We start from the raw sequence: 17,864 nt of genomic DNA on the forward strand, positions 1-17,864 counted from the left end.
TGAATCAAGACCTTGGTTACATTAGCTCTGAGCCATTGAACATTTCATATTATGCTTAGCAGGAAAGTATGACAATATTACTTTGATTTTTTGTTGACCCCGCTTAATTTCTGCATCCAGTTGCTTCCTTTTCTCATTTTCTTCTTGAAGTCTTTTTTGCAGCTGTACCTTTTGATGCTTCATGTGATCTACATTCTGCTCTAGTTCATTAGCACGTTTCTCATTTTGGATCGACAGTGATGCCAATTTCTTACTATTTTGTTGCTTCTTCTGTAAGACCTGGGATCATATGAATATTTCAAAATGAAAAACTGCAACTCTCATATCCCTCCACTAAACTTAAACTTTTCATTTAATGACGCAGGTAGGCATTTTTGCCTAGATTTTAATTTATTCTTGATAGTTTCACAACTGTTTTCTACATTTCTACTTTTACAGTCAAGCAAATATCATAATTTTCACCAGATATAAAGAATAATGAGACTTCCTGGTGCTGACAGCCAAACAGAACAAAATTGACATCATTGCTTTTTTTATTGTTTTAATTTTAAAATATTTTATGTACATAATAAAAATTAAAACAATACAAAACTAAACTTATATTTAAAATGACTCTTCTCTCAGGCGCCTAATCTACCTGTCCTGTTTCCTGAAACAAAATTACCAATTTCTTAAATATTCCTTGAGAAATAATTTATATGCACATAAGTAACTTTATGTTCTAGGTAGACTATTCTCCACCTCCCCTTTTTTTCTGTTTAACGTATCTTAGAGGTGTTTTCTCATAGATTTGTTCTTTCTATATGACTGCATAGTATTCCACTGTGCTCATCTTTAATATCCAGCTGCAGCCTAAATCATTAATCCCTGAGTTAAGATGATCAGAAATGATACCATTTTCCCTGAGAGTGACCAACCATTGTAATTACTATTTTAATTACCTTAAATAAGGCTTTTCCTCTCTAGGTAAAGTTATCCATAGACAGCATTAAAATTTTTTGAAGAGTTTACTAATATAAAATACCAGAGTATTTCAATTTAATCCTGATCAAACAAGCAAACATATATTAGATTTGTATGCTGTACTTTAGCGTTACACTAAGTAAGTACCTCTTATGTGACATAAAAAAGTTAAGGTGAGGTCATTTGTAAGTTATGCAGACTATGATTAATTATTTTCTTTATCTTGGCGATAAATTGTTGACATAAACACATTTTGTTTTAATTAAACTAAGTATTCACAGAGGCATTGTAGCTTAGAGCAGCGCTACTCAAAATGTGGTCTGTGGACCAGTACCACTCACAGACTGTTGTCAGCCTGCACCATGAAGCACATTATTAGATTCAGCTGATGATGTTTTCATGCAAGACTTTGTTGATGAGAGAAGCTGTGCTCCCATTTACCTTTATCTCACTGCAGACCAATAATAAACAATCTGCAGATGGACTACTTGGAGTACTACTAGCTTGGAGGCCACAGGACTCTGCAGTTTCCCATGCCTGGATTTGCACCCTGGCTTTGTCACTTTTTTTTTTTTTTTTTTTTGCGGTATGCGGGCCTCTCACTGTCGTGGCCTCTCCCATTGCGGAGCACAGCCTCCGGACGCGCAGGCTCAGCGGCCATGGCTCACGGGCCCAGCCGCTCCGCGGCATGTGGGATCTTCCTGGACCGGGGCACGAACCCACGTCCCCTGCATCGGCAGGCGGACTCTCAACCACTGTGCCAACAGGGAAGCCCCTGTCACTTATATTTGACAGTATTGCAATACTGGAGTAAAAAATGTTAATACTAGAATTTTAGTGTCTTTTCCACATGATATTGAAGATATCAGTATAAGTACTGATAATCTTATTTAAAAGTGAGATAGGTTTGTCATTTGCACTTATTCCACAGATGCTCAAACGTGCACCTCTGTTAGCATTAAACAGAGCATATAATGCAGCATATAATGCTATATATATCTAAAGACCAAGAATACAGATTTTAGATTTTTTTTAATTAAAACAAATTTTTTAAGTTTTAAAAACTAAAATAACTTCATTATACCAATAAAACCACTAGTATTTCAATGTTAAAATGGTATGAAATGTTAGAGTACTGAAAACCATTATTATCATCACAATTATGTGACTGAGTGAGTTATTTTACCTTTGTAAACCTTAGCTTCCTCATTTGTAAGAGTGTAAAAATACCCACTTCAGGGCTTCCCTGGTGGCACAGAGGCCGGCGTACCGCAATAAATAAATAAATAAAAATACCCACTTCAAAGGATTAAATAATGATTAAGTAATACATATAATACATATAAAACATCTAGTATGTATATAGCACTTGGTAGATACTTAACTATCACACTTCTCATCCCCACCACCATCCTTATCATCTTTAGCATCCCAATCCCCATCAGTTGTGCATGCATATGGCAAAGGCACAGAAATCTCTAAAACTATGTGGGACACTTCTTTCAGTCCTCCTTCTATGAGATGTTTCTTTTGAATTTAATTAAGTTCTTTCCTTTCCTCATCAGTACCCTCAGCAGAAAAAGATACACAACAAGAAACATGGAAAACAAAAAGAACATGATAATTCAAACCCTATTAATAATCTTTCATTTAATCTTTTTATCACAACCATAAAAATAATCTTTGCTAAATCCACACACAAGGCTTAAGCCATAGATTCATATGGTTAATATAATAACCTCCTTAGAAAAATAATAATTTTGGCTATTTCAAGAAAACTGGAAAAAACACAAACACATGAAGACTAAACCATGTGCTACTAAACAGCCAATGGGTCAACAAAGAAATCAAAGGAGAAATCAAAGGAGAATCAAAAAATACCTTGAGACAAGTGAAAATGGAACCACAACTGTCCAAAATCTATGCGACACAAAAAAAGCAGTTTTAAGAGGGAAGTGTACAGTGATACAGGCCTTCCTCAAGAAACGAGAAAAATCTCAAATAAACAATCTAACATTACACCTAAAGGAACTAGAAAAAGAAGAACATGCAAAGCCCAAAGTTAGTAGAAGAAAGGAAATAATAAAGGTCAGAGAAGAAATAAATGAAATAAGACTAAAAAAACAATAGAAAAGATCAGTGATACTAAGAGCTGGTTTTCTGAAAAGGTAAATAAAATCGACAATTTAGCCAGACTCAGAAAGAAAAAAAGAGAGGGCTCAAGTGAATAAAATCAAAAATGAAAGAGAAGTCACTACTGATACCACAGAAATACAAAGGACCCTAAAAGAGTATGATCAGGGGCTTCCCTGGTGGCGCAGTGGTTAAGAATCCGCCTGCCAATGCAGGGGACATGGATTCGAGCCCTGGTCTGGGAAGATCCCACATTTAGTTGCCGTGGAGCAACTAAACCCATGTGCCACAACTACTGAGCCTGAGCTCTAGAGCCTGCGAGCTACAACTACTGAGCCCACGTACCACACCTACTGAAGCCCGCGTGCCTAGAGCCCATGCTCTGCAACAAGAGAAGCCACCACAATGAGAAACCTGTGCACCACAACGAAAAGTAGCCCCCACTCACCGCAACTAGAGAAAGCCCGTGCGCAGCAATGAAGACCCAACACAGCCAAAAAAAAAGACAAAAAAGAGTATGATCAACAATTATACACCAAAAAATTGGATAACCTAGAAGAAATGGATAAATCCCTAGATACACACAGTCTTCCAAGACTGAATCATGAAGAAATAGAAAATCTGAATAGACAGATGACCAGTACAAGATCGGTTCTTACTTATTAATACTGAGTATAAGAATTACAATCAGAACTGAAGGTAGGATAACCTTTCTGCCCGTGGATGCCGCCAAGTAAGCATCATTGAAGCCTCTCCCCTCTACTGCCGTCGTGTCTAAGTCAGTCTCCCAAAGAGCCCGAACAGCTGCAGAAGCTCCTCATCAGACGTCTGAGCTTTGAAACAATTGATGCGAATCTGAGGAGCCACCTGAGCAGCGGGCAGCGCTCACAGACTGTGTGGTAACCAGGGGTCCAAACACCAGGTGCTCCAGAGGCTTCGGGTTTGTCATGTATGCCATTGCAGAGGAGGTGGATGCAGCCATGGACGCGAGGCCACACGAGGTGGATGGAAGAGTTGGGGAACCAAAGAGGGCCGTCTCAAGAGAAGATTCTCAAAGACCTGATGCCCACTTAACCGTGAAAAAAATTTTTGTTGGTGGCATTAAAGAAGACACTGAAGAACATCACCTAAGAGATTATTTTGAACAGTGTGGGAGAACCGAAGTGATTGAAATCATGACTGACTGAGGCAGTGGCAAAAACAGAGGCTTTGCTTTTGTAACCTTTGATGACCATGACGCCGCAGACAAGACTGTCATTCAGAAATACCACACAGTGAACGGCCACAACTGTGAAGTAAGGAAAGCCCTATCTAAGCAAGAGAAGGCTAGCGCTTCATCCAGCCAAAGAGGTCGAAGTGGTTCTGGAAAATTTGGTGGTGGTCATGGAGGGGGTTTTGGTGGGAATGACAACTCTGCTCGTGGAGGGAACGTCAGTGGTCGAGATGCCTTTGGTGGCAGCCATGGTGGTGGGGGATATGGTGGCAGTGGGGATGGCAGTAATGGATTTGGTAATGACGGAAGCCATTTTGGAGGTGGCGGAAGCTACAATGATTTTGGCAATTACAACAATCAATCTTCAAATTTTGGACCCATGAAAGGAGGAAACTTTGGAAGCAGAAGTTCTGGCCCCTATGGTGGTGGAGGCCAATACTTTGCCAAACCACGAAACCAAGGTGGCTATGGTAATTCCAGCAGCAGCAGTAGCTACGGCAGTGGCAGAAGGTTTTAATTACTGCCAAAGTTTAGCAGGAGAGGAGAGCCAGGAGAGTGACAGGGAAGCTACAGGTTACAAGAGATTTGTGAACTCGGCCAAGCACAGCGGTGGCAGGGTCTAGCTGCTACAAAGAAGACATGTTTTAGACAATACTCATGTGTATGGGCAAAAAAAACTCAAGGGCTGTATTTGTGCCTAGTTGTATAACAGGTTATTTTAGTTTCTGTTCTGCGGAAAGTGTAAAGCATTCCAACAAAGGGTTTTATTTAATGTAGGTTTTTTTTTTTTGCACTCATGCTGTTGATTGCTAACTGTAATAGTATGATCACGACGCTGAATAAATGTGTCTTTAAAAAACAAAAAAGAACTGAAGGTAGGATAAAAACCTATGAAATTATAAATAAATTTCATAATAATCATAAAGGAAAGCTCTTAATTGTTTTGTTCTACTAATGTTTTGTTAAAACGAGTACTTTGTTAGATGTCGCAGCCTTAATTTAACGGTCAAGAAATTTTAAAAAATTGATCGCAAGACTCTCGGAGGTGAATTGCTAAGGGAAAAAATGTATTCTGAAGGAAAGTGCAAAGTGTCACGTCACGTTATTTTAACTTGGTGTTGACTTGAGAGGCTACTTAAGTAAAAAAAAATTTTAATGGCGATGTGCAGATGTTTGAGATGGCATTAAAAACCCTAGAAGAAGGGACTTTTTTGCTCTTTTCACTCCTGCATCCCCATCTAGAACAGGACCTGGCACACAAGAGGTGTGCGGTGAACACTTATCTTGTTGAAAGAAAATAACTGTCGCACAGTTTCAAAAATAGATAACTAATGCTCTGACTAGGTTAACTACAATTCCATTCTATGTACAGTGGAAACAATATGAAAGCAATAGATTATGAATCAGGGACTTCCCTGGTGGTCCAGTGGTTGAGAATCCATATTGCAATGCAGGGGACGCTGGTTCGATCCCTGGTCAGGAAACTAAGAACCCACATGCCATAGGGCAACTAACCCTGCATGCCACAACTACAGAACCCATGCACTCTGGAGCCCTCACACCACAACTACTGAGCCTGCCCACACGCTACTAGAGAGCCTGCACACTGCAACTAATGAGCCCATGCGCTAGAGAGAAGCCTGCACACCACGGTGAAGAGCCCACATGCCACAACAAAAGATCCCACGTGCCGCAACTAAGACCCAACACAGCAAAAAAATAAATAAAATATTTAAAAAAAAAGATTATGAATCAAAAGAACTGGAAAAGGCACTTTAGTAAATTCCTTATAAGCAAACTAACAAAGCACTCTGACTATACCAAAAGCATCTGGGAACGGCTTCATACACAAAATCTCTCTATAATGGAATACTTCTCAAAGAATAGAATTTTTAAACTGTAGCTATATTTGAGGATATAGCAAAGTACAGCATTAGGAAATTAAGAATAAGATGTGGTACTCAAAGTTATTAACCTTTCTTAAACCAATCAGTTATGATTTCAGAAAACTGTCTGAAACACTTATATTTGTTGAGTGTCAAGAAAGTGCTATATACATACCAGATGTTATATATGTATTATTTAATCATTAGTTAATCTTTTATCCTTCAGAAAAGGATACTATTTTCTGTGGTTATCTTTATTTCTCACCATGTGGTTTTTGATAAAAAGATTAAAATAATACACTTCCTGAATGAAGAAATATACTACCCAGACTAAAATTATGTAAACCCACCAGCATACTGGAAAAGAAAACTTGCCATCCAGTTCCTCCCGCTAGTAAAAACTGAATCCTACTTCTTTCCTAACTAGGTACAAGAATCCTCAAAATCAGGAAGCCTTAAATAAGTTTTCTCAATTATATTTTTTAAATTACCTGGACTCTTAGCTTCGCAGCATCCATCTTTTTACGAAATTCCTTCTGTAATTTTACCTTCAAAGCAACATCAGAAAGATCTTTGTTTTCCAGTTCCTCAAGCTGCTTTTGCGTTTCAGTTAATTCCACTTTCGCCTGTTCTGCTTCCTGTTCAAGTTTTGTTACTTTCAGAGAATACTGTTTGCTTACGGACTTGACATCATTACCTTCATAATAATAATAGTAGTAATAACAATTATAAATTATGTTTAAAAACTAAGTAAAACACCAGAAACATAAAATTTCCCTACTCTTAAAAAGCTGGGGGCTTCCCTGGTGGCGCAGTGGTTGAGAGTCCGCCTGCCGATGCAGGGGACGCAGGTTCGTGCCCCGGTCCAGGAGGATCCCACATGCTGCGGAGCAGCTGGGCCCGTGAGCCATGGCCGCTGAGCCTGCGCGTCTGGAGCCTGTGCTCCGCAACGTGAGAGGCCACAACAGTGAGAGGCCCACGTACCGCAAAAAAAAAAAAAAAAAAAAAAAAAAAAAGCTGGGCAGTAACTATTTAAGGCATAGCATTAAAAATCCAGCTGTCCCTCCCATCCCCATCAAACACAACTTGCCACCTGTCCTTTTAATAATTAGTTCCTTAATGACTGTCCCCATCTGGTGCCATTCTATCTTCTCCCTGGTTCATCTTTTGTTCTGAATTTGCAGTTTACCTTTGCTGGCATCAAACTTCAGTTAAAAGGTATTTGGGGTGACTCACTGGCCTACTGCTTACTACACTTTGTCTTCCTACCACCCATAATCTGTCTCCGAATTCTTTTCTTTTACTATTATGAAAAATTTTTAACATATCAAAAGTAGAGAAATAATATAATGAAAGTCCATCACCCAGATCCAACAGTTATCAAGATTTTGCCACAGCTACTTCATCTATACTTTTTTTCTTCAATTTACTTAAAAACTTTAAAGCAATCCCAGATATAATGTCATCACCTATGTATACTTCAATAAGCATCTAAACAGAATATGGAAATAATCAAAAAGTTATTATCACACCTAACAATGCTAATACCCACCAGTTCCTATTCAGACTTCCCCAACTGTCTCAAAATGTCTTTTACAATTAGTCTATTTTAATCACAATCCAAACAAGGTCACAGTACATCTTACTGTTATGTTTCTTAAGAATCCTTTAATATAGAGCTAGCCCCCTCTCCTTTTTTATTTCATTTTAACTTGTTAAAGATAATTTTTTTAAAATGCTTTTCTTATGAATATTTAGAACATAGAGAAAAATAGAATATAGGTATTTCTATATCTCTTTTCATTCTAAGCCCAGCTACTGACCCTAAAAATTTAGTTCTGATTTATTCTGAATAGTCGACTGTCCTGAACCAGACTGGCAAACTAGCAGCAGTGGGAAGTAAGAGTCTAGAGGTCATGAGGTGAATAATCACCAGGACAGGTTGTTATACTGGTATACTGTAAAGCTCTTAATTTTTTAATACAGGGAGTTATTGAACTAAATGCACTGTAAGTTGTCTTCTGGCTCTACAATTCTATGCTTTCAACTAACTTCAAAATACATAGGACAACAATGTTTTAATGAATCTGTGATCCCATAAATTGTTTAACACGCTAATATTTTATGAACCACTAAGAAAAAAAATATACAGTACCAATTACACCATGACAAAATGCTAAAATGCCACTGATTTTTAAGATGCATCCTGATTTCAGAGATATTAAAATGTGAAAAAAGTGTGTATTAAAATTGATGAAATACAGTATAATTGTCATTGTTATTAATTTTGGCTGAAGTAGCTACTGTTTGGGGAAGTCTTCAGTGAGAGGACTTGGAAAAGTAAGTACACATTGACCCTTTTGCTAATCACCATTTCTAAGGGACTTTAGGAAAGCTCCAAACTGCCCTTCGTTCTATGAACAAGAAGAAGACCTTCTCTGTTTAAGTTCAGGTATCCTCTATTTTAAGGCAACCAGGATGGGTATACCAGGTTACAAAAGTGTGCTTGTTTAGTTAGATATCCCATGGTGGGATAACCTATATGAAAGAAAATCGTTTATTTCAGAGTGGTAAATATCCTCAATTTCTACACTCACTACCCTAAAATCATGGGGATAGAGAAGCTATTTAAACCCCTAAACCATTTCCTAGATACTCCTAAGAGAGGTTTACTGGCATTGATCCTGCCTATGAGGAAGGAGAATGGTCAAAATCAAACATCTGGGATAACTGGAGCTGGGACGATGCATAGCCCATACACCACTAGGAATGAGAAAGGAAAACGCATTGGACAGCAGCTAGAGGAGAGGAAGTTGAGAAAGGAGGACCGACAGTCAGAAAGCAAGCTTGCAGGAAAGAGGAGGGAGAGGCCAGGCAGGTTTCTCTTTGCTGGCAGAGGATTTGGGAACCACAATTCGTGTAGTTTGAGTGTGATTATAGTCTTGGGCTTGAAGAAGAGGAGGATAGTATTTCCTTCAGTTTCCCCAAATGTGACCAGAGTTGTTTTGCATTGACATTGGGGAAAAGAAAAGCTAGTGTGTCTTATTCCTTCAATTCTTTACTGAATTTCAGAGTAGTCAAGGCTTACACTTGGAGTGTATTAGTGAGAGGAACCCCAAAAGCTTGAGATGTGCATTTTAAGGCAAGCCTAATGGAGTTGCAGGGTGAGGAGAGGATGTTGTACATATGCCCAACCTGGTAGATTAAGGGGAGGAGATGAAAGCCTGGCTCACTCAAGAGGACAGCTCTCAAGGACAAATCCTTATATCTTCAGAAAAACAAAAATTAGCTACATTTAAAATATAAAGTTTATAATTAAGGTTAAATATGAACTATCCAAGAAAATAAAGACTAATAATTTAAAATAAGTATTTACTAAAAATGAACTCGGAAAACATCTCAGACTTATCCCAGATGCCTAGTATAATGTTTCTAAAGAGTGGCAAAAAACATTAAGTACCATAGAGTTCCAGCACAACACAGAGTTCACACTGGTTAGAAAAATTCATAGATGAAATCAAATATAACAAAGTTCTTTTGATAATTAACCTCCACATACTGGCTCTAGAGCACACCTTGTTAGAACGAATTCCAAGCTAACGTGGATAGTCCTGAGCATCAAAAATTAAAGTAAATGTTACAACATCAGAAGCAACTTTAGAAGATTTTTTTTTTTTTTTTTGCGGTACGCGGGCCTCTCACTGTTGTGGCCTCTCCCGTTGCGGAGCACAGGCTCCAGACGCGCAGGCTCAGCGGCCATGGCTCGCGGGCCCAGCCACTCCGCAGCATGTGGGATCTTCCCGGACCGGGGCACGAACCCATGTCCCCTGCATCGGCAGGCGGACTCTCAACCACTGCGCCACCAGGGAAGCCCTAGAAGCTTTTCTTTCTCATACAAGCTGGTTCACAGGATACTATTACCTGTTTTAATTAATTCTTTAATCAGATCTTCCTTCACCTTGATGTTGATAGTAAGTTCCCTCATTTTTTGTTTAGCTTCAGTAAGTATGAGCTCTGAATTCCTTAATTTTTGCAAATTCAACCCTTGACTCTCCTGGAGACATTCAATCTTTAAATCTTTAAAATAAAAGAAACAAAACTGAGAAATAAAAACTATCTGCTCAGAAATATTTGACAGAAGTAGAGTTTAAAAAAAAAAAGGCAGATACACAAGCAGTCTAGAGGAAACAGAGGAAGGGACAGACAGAAAAAAAAAGGAAAAAATACATAGCAATTGGGACTTTAGTTTCCCAGCTCACAGTGAGTTTTCCTTTTCTTAAAACATATGTATATGCTCTAGTCATATCCTGTAGGTTCTGATACAGTTTTTCATTACCCTTAGATATTCTGCAATTTGACTTTTTCTTTAACCCGAGTTATTTAAGAAAGATATAAAATCTCCAGATAGGTAGAGGTTTTAATTTTTTTCCTATTAACTCACAGTTTTACGGTAATCAGAGAATGTAGTCTCCCTCTACCCCAGGCTAATAAGAGTGTGGCCTCACACTGTTTGTTTCTGTCTTGTACTAGAACATAAATCAATTACCTCACTCTTTTAGCTCAGCTGACATTTTTTTCACAGTGAGACTTCCTCAATGAAGGAGCTGGTGCACTGATTTACATCCTGACATTAAGTTTCTTACCTGGTTGTAGACCAGTAACAAACAGTTCAAGGATGGCTACTTGGGTAGCACTTATCTACACTATTTATACATTTTAAAAATTTATCTCAATTTCATTTTTTAATATTACATGCATAAGCTCAAATTTATTTTTAATTATTTATCTTTGGTTGCACTGGGTCTTCGCTGCTGCACACAGGCTTTCTCTAGTTGCGGCAAGCAGGGGCTACTCTTCATTGAGGTGAGCAGGCTTCTCATTGCGGTGGCTTCTATTGTGGACAACGGGCTCTAGGCGTGCGGCCTTCAGTAGTTGTGGCTCACGGGCTCTAGGGCGCAGGCTCAGTAGTTGTGGTGCGTGGGCTTAGTTGCTCTGCAGCATGTGGGATCTTCCCGGACCAGGGCTCGAACCCGTGTCCCCTGCATTGGCAGGCAGATTCTTAACCACTGCGCCAACAGGGAAGTCCCCCATAGGCTCTTAAAAAGATGCTATTTTCACAGTGTAGGACTTATCATGTTATTTATATTCTCTGTACTCTTACTCTTGGTGTTGTGACCACACATAGGCTGAGAGAAATGAGCTAAAATCTCCGCGTATACTTTTTGCAACATAAATGTCTTTTATGCTGTTTTTTGATGCATAAATTCTCGTCAGTTGTGAACATTATAAGTACCCACTAGACTAAGTTGGCTCTAATGCCAAATATATCACTAATGGTAGGCATGGGTGCCAGTGAAGCAGTAGAGAGCTAGTAAATTACTTAAGATGCATTTTAAATAAGTCAAGAGTACAATGTATATCAACTCATGTTTGAATATAAAATCCCCATTCTGAGAGATTTAGCCTATAACTCTAGCTTGAATTGATTGGTGGAAAAACTGTTTTCATTAAGGAATAAAAACGAACAAAAATTCAGAGGTAGAGCAGAGAACACAAAGGAAAAGCCAGGAAAGCACTCCTAATCAAGTTCCCGTCTTGGAGAATTCCCAGATGCTTCTTAAATTATTGCCTGAAGAAAAAGAGAGGTGTCATAAATATTAGATCTAAAGTACTTGAGAAAGTCTGTGTACCTTCATTCTCCAATCTTGACTTTTGTGTTTGATCCTGAATATCATTCAATTCAACAAAAGAACAAACAGAGCCTGGCTTTTGAATCCACGAGCAACCTTTATGTCTAAAAAAAAAAAATATCAGGATCAAAGGTAACTTGTCTGTTAGTGGTTTCTAATATGCCCTCAAATTAGTTTCCCCCCAAATTATTCTTTAAATTGATTAATTATTCTGTAAATGATTAATACAAAACAAATGGAACTTACTAATATTCCACAAAATAAAAAGATATCCCCCACCATGTTGGACCCAGTGGAAAATTCATCATGTTTGTTGCCACTGTGGCAGCAGAATTAGGAAATCCAAAATCATTCTCTCTGAAAATTAAAATTCAACCACCATAAACGCTTTAAAGCAAAATTATTTTACAGTTGTTAGACGGATGACTTGTGTTCAAACACTGGTTTCATAACACATTAGTTGACAGTACATGTAGCAAAAACCACTTAACTCTCCTACTAAATGGAAAAAGATATACTTTAATGAAAAAAACCCTACATCTGTATATATTAATTGCATCATGTAATTATGTTTATTAAATCAGTCTATATTAACATACCTAATTTCAGATTTCTCTTGGCCTTCTGACTCTTCATCATCACTGTTATCAGAAAACTGGCAGTGGAGGACTTCATCCTGCTCTTCTAAGTGACCCAGCAGCATCTGACTTCGTGTTCGAAATCCGGCAACTAGTCGATCCAGAGAGTATACAGGAGGACTTGTGTAGACCTTACAAGTGATTCCCCCACCCAACAACAAAAAACGTGATTTTTAGTGTCTGTTTTTATGCTATCACTCAAAATGTTTTTTAAAGAGGTTAGACAGGTACTCTTAAAATAGCCAATCACTGAAAATATACATTCCCCCCCCCCGCCCACAAAAAAAGTCAAAATTCATTTCATAATACTATTGTGCCTCATGGACACACACTTCTTTCAGAATCTATACACAGCTCTTCCTCTTCTAGAAAGCTCGTATAGCTTCAGGGAAAATAGCACTCAAAAATGAAACCAAAAAGAGGCATGAGTGAAAACATCACAGCTCTTTTTTTTTTAATATATTTTTTTAAAGATTTCTTTATTATTTATTTATTTATTTTTGGCTGCGTTGGGTCTTAGTCGCGGCATGCGGGATCTTCGTTGAGGCACGCGGGATCTTTCATTGCGGCATGTGTACTTCTCTCTAGTTGCGGCCTGCGGGTTTTCTCTTCTCTAGCTGTGGCGCGCAGGCTCCAGGGCGCGTGGGCTCTGTAGTTGTGGTGCGCCAGCTCTAGTTGAGACATGTGAGCTCAACAGTTGTGGCACACAGGCTTAGTTGCCCCTCGGCATGTGGGATCTTAGTTCCCTGACCAGGCCCTGCACTGTAAGGCGGATTGTTTACCACTGGACCACCAGGGAAGTCCCAACATCACAGCTCTTAAACATAGCTCAGGCACTCCCCAACAAATGTGAAGCCCATACACAGTGTAATAGGAGACAACTGTTACCCACCCCACCACAATCTTCCCATTTCTGAACACTTGGAGAATTGCAGTGCTGCTAAGGATCTGCAATTCCCCTCTAATCCAAATCCCACCACATGAAGAAATCCAGAGCCACTACCACTCCTTCTGCCAGGGAAAAATATTCCTGATTTGAAAATTTGAATGTATTTATTCAGACTTTACATGTAGTAGTCAGGGAGAGCTGAATTAATGCTCTAAGTGACACTTAATATGTATCATGGGATAAACAGATTTTCATGGACTAGCCTGGAAACTTTCTATATTATTATTCTATTGGCCTTAAGTTCTCAAAAATTCACCTTGGAAAACAATGAATTAGATATTGCCTTTATACTTTTATTCTAGTTTCTGTTACCAAATATTTCCTTTTTAACCACTTCTCTATAACCAAACCTGAGGGTAATTTCTCAAAAAAGGTAAATAATAAGATCTTAGAGGAGACATTCAATTTATTAATATAAATCATTATAAGCTATTAAAATTACTACATACAGTAGAATGTGTATATCACATGGTGTGAAGATTCAATTGACGTAGGTCCTTTACACACCACCTCCCAGGAAAGCCAACCTGATACTGGATATTCCTTGATACTTGATTTTTGTGCCTCCACTGTTGGTCACCTAATAAGACCATCCATCACATCAGCACCATGATGGATGGAGGGTAAAGTTTTCTAGGTGGCCTCCCAATTCTGGGGTATGGAGATTATTTACAGAAGAACCAACTCAAGAAGTATTTATCTAACAAGCACATTGTACCTAGCATGGCCACCTGCACCATAACCAACAGGATTCAAGGTTGCTTTTTGATGAGGGTGGGGGTGGGGGCTGGGAGGAGGGCTTTATTTCAGGAGCAAATAAAACTTTTTGTTCAGAATCAAACTTTGTTTTCTGGGATTGTAACTTGCTTTAAAATTTTCTTTTTACAAAGAAAAGCAAATGACCCAGCTTAATAATGAACGCCAAATGGGTTCTGCCACAATGAGTAACATTCAGTAAATTAATTCCTTAACAGTCATTCCACCCAAAAGAATGGTTCTTAGCCCCTTCTGGCTCACCAAGCCTTCTATAATCTGGCCCCTTCCTACCTAAGTGTTGGGTCCTGCTTCTTTCAGTTGCTTCTGCACTCCCTGCTCCCAACAAAGAATATTTTTGCATTTTCAACCATACCCCAAGCAACACTGATCACAATGTAAGTACTCAATAAACTGAGTAATAATTCAGATAACTTAAGTGTATCCAACTAGAAGGCAATTTTTTTATTCTAACCATTTTTTCCGAGAATTACATAGCAACAGGACTGGACAGAACTTTAAAGATTAGAGTTCAACTCATCCCATGTTTGACTCTCCTCTGTAATACTGCAAGTTATCATTTAACCTCTGCTTAAACAAATTCACTGTGGGGACCCGCACAAGCCCTGAGACCTCTCATATTACTTTGACAGTTCTCATTAATAAATCCCTCTTTATATTGCCTCTTATATTGCCTTATTGCTTCTCATTGGTCCTAGCTCTAGAGACAAAGTCTAACAGTAATGATAAGCCTTCAAATACTTGAAAGTAGTTATCATGTCTCCTCTGAATCAGACTAAATCTAGAGTTACTTCAGATTTTCTCCAAGGTCCTTCAGCAACTTGGTTTTCTCCAAAAATAATCTAATTTGACTTAGGTGTTGTACCCAGACCTGAGCATAATATTCTCAATCATCATACAATAAGATAATCTCTTCTCACTAGTGATGCGTTTGATTTTGTTTCATGAGATGTGTTGTAACTTATTTACCACAGATTGTGGCTTTCACATATTTAATTTTGTAGTTGAATTTGAGAGTTCCACAAAGGTTCATAAGATGTAATTTGTCATTTTGCTACTGTGAACTTGGTATGTTTTGCAGGAATGAGTGCTGGGCTGGCAAGGGAACCTGGTCAAAGCTCAGCAGACACATCTCACACAGCTCTGCTTCATCATGAGCAACAATCTATGCAAAGACGTGATTAAAAAGCAAAACTAATTAATTATTTTGTGAGAAAAAAAATGGGCTTTGTGTGAAAGATAAAATCTTAATGAAAACTGAAAAGGCTGTTGACTTCAGTGTATGGGATTTAATGCATAAGAATTTTGTGACTCAATAAAAATGTAATTCATTCAGGAAAAACAGAAAAGATTTTACAGATATTTCCACTTTTGTGAGTTTGGAGATTCCAGAGGTTTTAAAAAATATATCCCTTGGGACTTCCCCGGTGATCCAGTAGCAAAGAATCCACTTTCCAATGCAGGGGATGCGGGTTCAATCCCTGGTCAGGGAACTAAGATCCCACATGCCACGGGGCAACTAAGCCCGCATGCCACAACTACTGAGCTCTCGCACCTCAACGAGAGCCCGCATGCCACAAACTACAGAGCCCACGCACCCTGGAGCCCACGCACCACAACTAGAGAGAGAAAAACCCTCATGCCACAACTAGAGAGAAGCCTGTGTGCTGCAACGAGGAGCCCACGCACCGCAATGAAAAAGAAAGATCCCGCATGCCGCAACTAAGACTCGAGGCAGCCAAAAGAAAAAGAAAGAAAGAAAGAAAAAAAATCCCTTAAGAACATTTTTGTTGGTTTTCTTACTATACAATTATGTCAAGTACTGAAAGTGATATTATTTACCTATTGCTTTTATTTCCTTTTCATAATACAATATTTTATCAAATCTAAAATGTCATCAACTGTAAGACACACCATTATTTTTATACCAGCAAAAAAGAAAAAAGCTATCATCTATGACATACCATCAATTGTAAAACATATCCTACCACCAAAGATGATAAAGTGAAAAAAAAAAATGTGAGTCTTATAACCATGAAAAATGGTAGCATCATCAGCATATATGGTATTATTTTAAACCTAAGTAAAGACTGGTACCACTTTGTAATTTTTTTCCTTCCAAAGTGCCTTTTTGGTATGTACTGATATAACACTGGTGTTTGGCTTTAATTATATCATATTTACCACATTAAGAAAATAGAAACCTCTGTTACATTTTTTTCCTTAAATTTAAATCTAGATTCAATTTTACATGAGTTTACATTAGATGAGTTTCTGGTATCTTTTGAGACAAATGAGTTTCTTTCTCGTTTTTCCTAATAATTTGGTAAATTATAATATTTAGTTGTGAAGGGCAATTTCTTTAGGATTTCTACATAAGTAGATAAATCCTAAAATTCCATTTTGGAATTAAACTTTTTAGATTAAGAGATGGTTGCAAACAACTTAAATGTGCAACAATAGGAAAAAGTACACAATGGTATATCCTTAGGATAAAATATTATTACCTGTCAAAATCATGATATAGAATATTTAATGACTGTCAAGCATTTGTGATACATTAAGTGAGAAAAGCTAGCTACAAAAGTATATGTTTTATATATATATATATAAAAAATACACTTTTAAAATAAATAAGATCTTTTCACTTTCCCTCCAATATGCATAAACAAACATATAAGAAATAAAATCAAACTCTTTATGCAATCAATTTAAAAACTAATTAAGCCATTGTTCCCCTTTTCCTTTGAAAGTTTTTTTTTTGTTTTGTTTTGTTTTGCGGTACGCGGGCCTCTCACCGTTGTGGCCTCTCCCATTGCGGAGCACAGGCTCCGGACGCGCAGGCTCAGCGGCCATGGCTCACGGGCCCAGCCCCTCCGCGGCATGTGGGATCTTCCCGGACCGGGGCACGAACCCGTGTCCCCTGCATCGGCAGGCGGACTCTCAACCACTGCGCCACCAGGGAAGCCCTCTTTGAAAGTATTTTAAGTCAAGGAAATATTTCCCTTGTCAGACTATTTTTACTTCAAGAAAATATTTGAGCTAAATTCTAAAAGAAAATATTAGAGCTGGAAAATATTAGCTCAACTTCTGCCAAGGTGACAGAAATCCAGGAAAAAATGAAATGAGATTTCAGACGTCTTCTTTAGCTTAATTTAACTAGTTTTGGTATTTAATATGAAACGTTCTGCTCACTCTAGAACAATGGAACAGGAAACAGGACTTGAACAAGGCTTGGCAGGCTTTGTGTCTTTCCATGCAAGTCTTCATGTCTGCTGCAGTAACCAGTCCAAGCAAGAGTGGGGGCCAGGATTCCTGGACACACAATAGGAGCAAGAGAACTCTCAAAACTGCTGATCATTGCATTTTCTCCCTTTTCCCCTTCTTTTAGTGGCTAGAAGGGTTCTTTTGGGGTAGAAGGAAAATTCTAAAAACAAAACTAAGAATTTGCTAATTTGAATACATGTCCATCCATGATGAAGGAAACAGCACTGGGAGTAAGTGTTGCCATTCCTCAACATAATGCAGAGTCTCTCTGGTCGGGTCTTTTCCTTCCATGTCACAGCAATCTTTTGGCAAACTCACTGGTTCTTTCTTTCTGTTACATCTTAATCCCAC

General features: G+C 38.3%; 1 protein-coding gene and 1 pseudogene across 5 annotated transcripts in view; one reads left to right on the forward strand and one right to left on the reverse strand.

Annotated features, from left to right (window-relative positions):
* The window catches only part of KIF27 (kinesin family member 27), a gene marked incomplete at its 5' end in the record, with an annotated part of 84,391 nt that overhangs the window by 42,017 nt on the left and 24,510 nt on the right, over positions 1-17,864 (reverse strand). For 3 of the 4 annotated variants that reach the window (XM_082656810.1, XM_082656808.1, XM_082656807.1), the window contains 5 exons: positions 82-279; positions 6,687-6,892; positions 10,117-10,272; positions 11,886-11,989; positions 12,485-12,654. In XM_082656810.1, coding sequence (XP_082512936.1) covers positions 82-279; positions 6,687-6,892; positions 10,117-10,272; positions 11,886-11,989; positions 12,485-12,654 — 834 coding nt within the window. The remainder of the gene's footprint in view (positions 1-81; positions 280-6,686; positions 6,893-10,116; positions 10,273-11,885; positions 11,990-12,484; positions 12,655-17,864) is intronic. The other variant, XM_082656809.1, reaches the window with a different exon arrangement.
* On the forward strand, positions 356-4,826 carry LOC309823715 (heterogeneous nuclear ribonucleoprotein A1-like; annotated as a pseudogene). The gene is made up of 2 exons: positions 356-364; positions 3,846-4,826. The product of its transcript is annotated as a heterogeneous nuclear ribonucleoprotein A1-like (transcript).

This window comes from Grampus griseus (assembly GCF_964374135.1).
Source record: "Grampus griseus genome assembly, chromosome: 6".
NCBI lineage: Eukaryota > Metazoa > Chordata > Mammalia > Artiodactyla > Delphinidae > Grampus > Grampus griseus.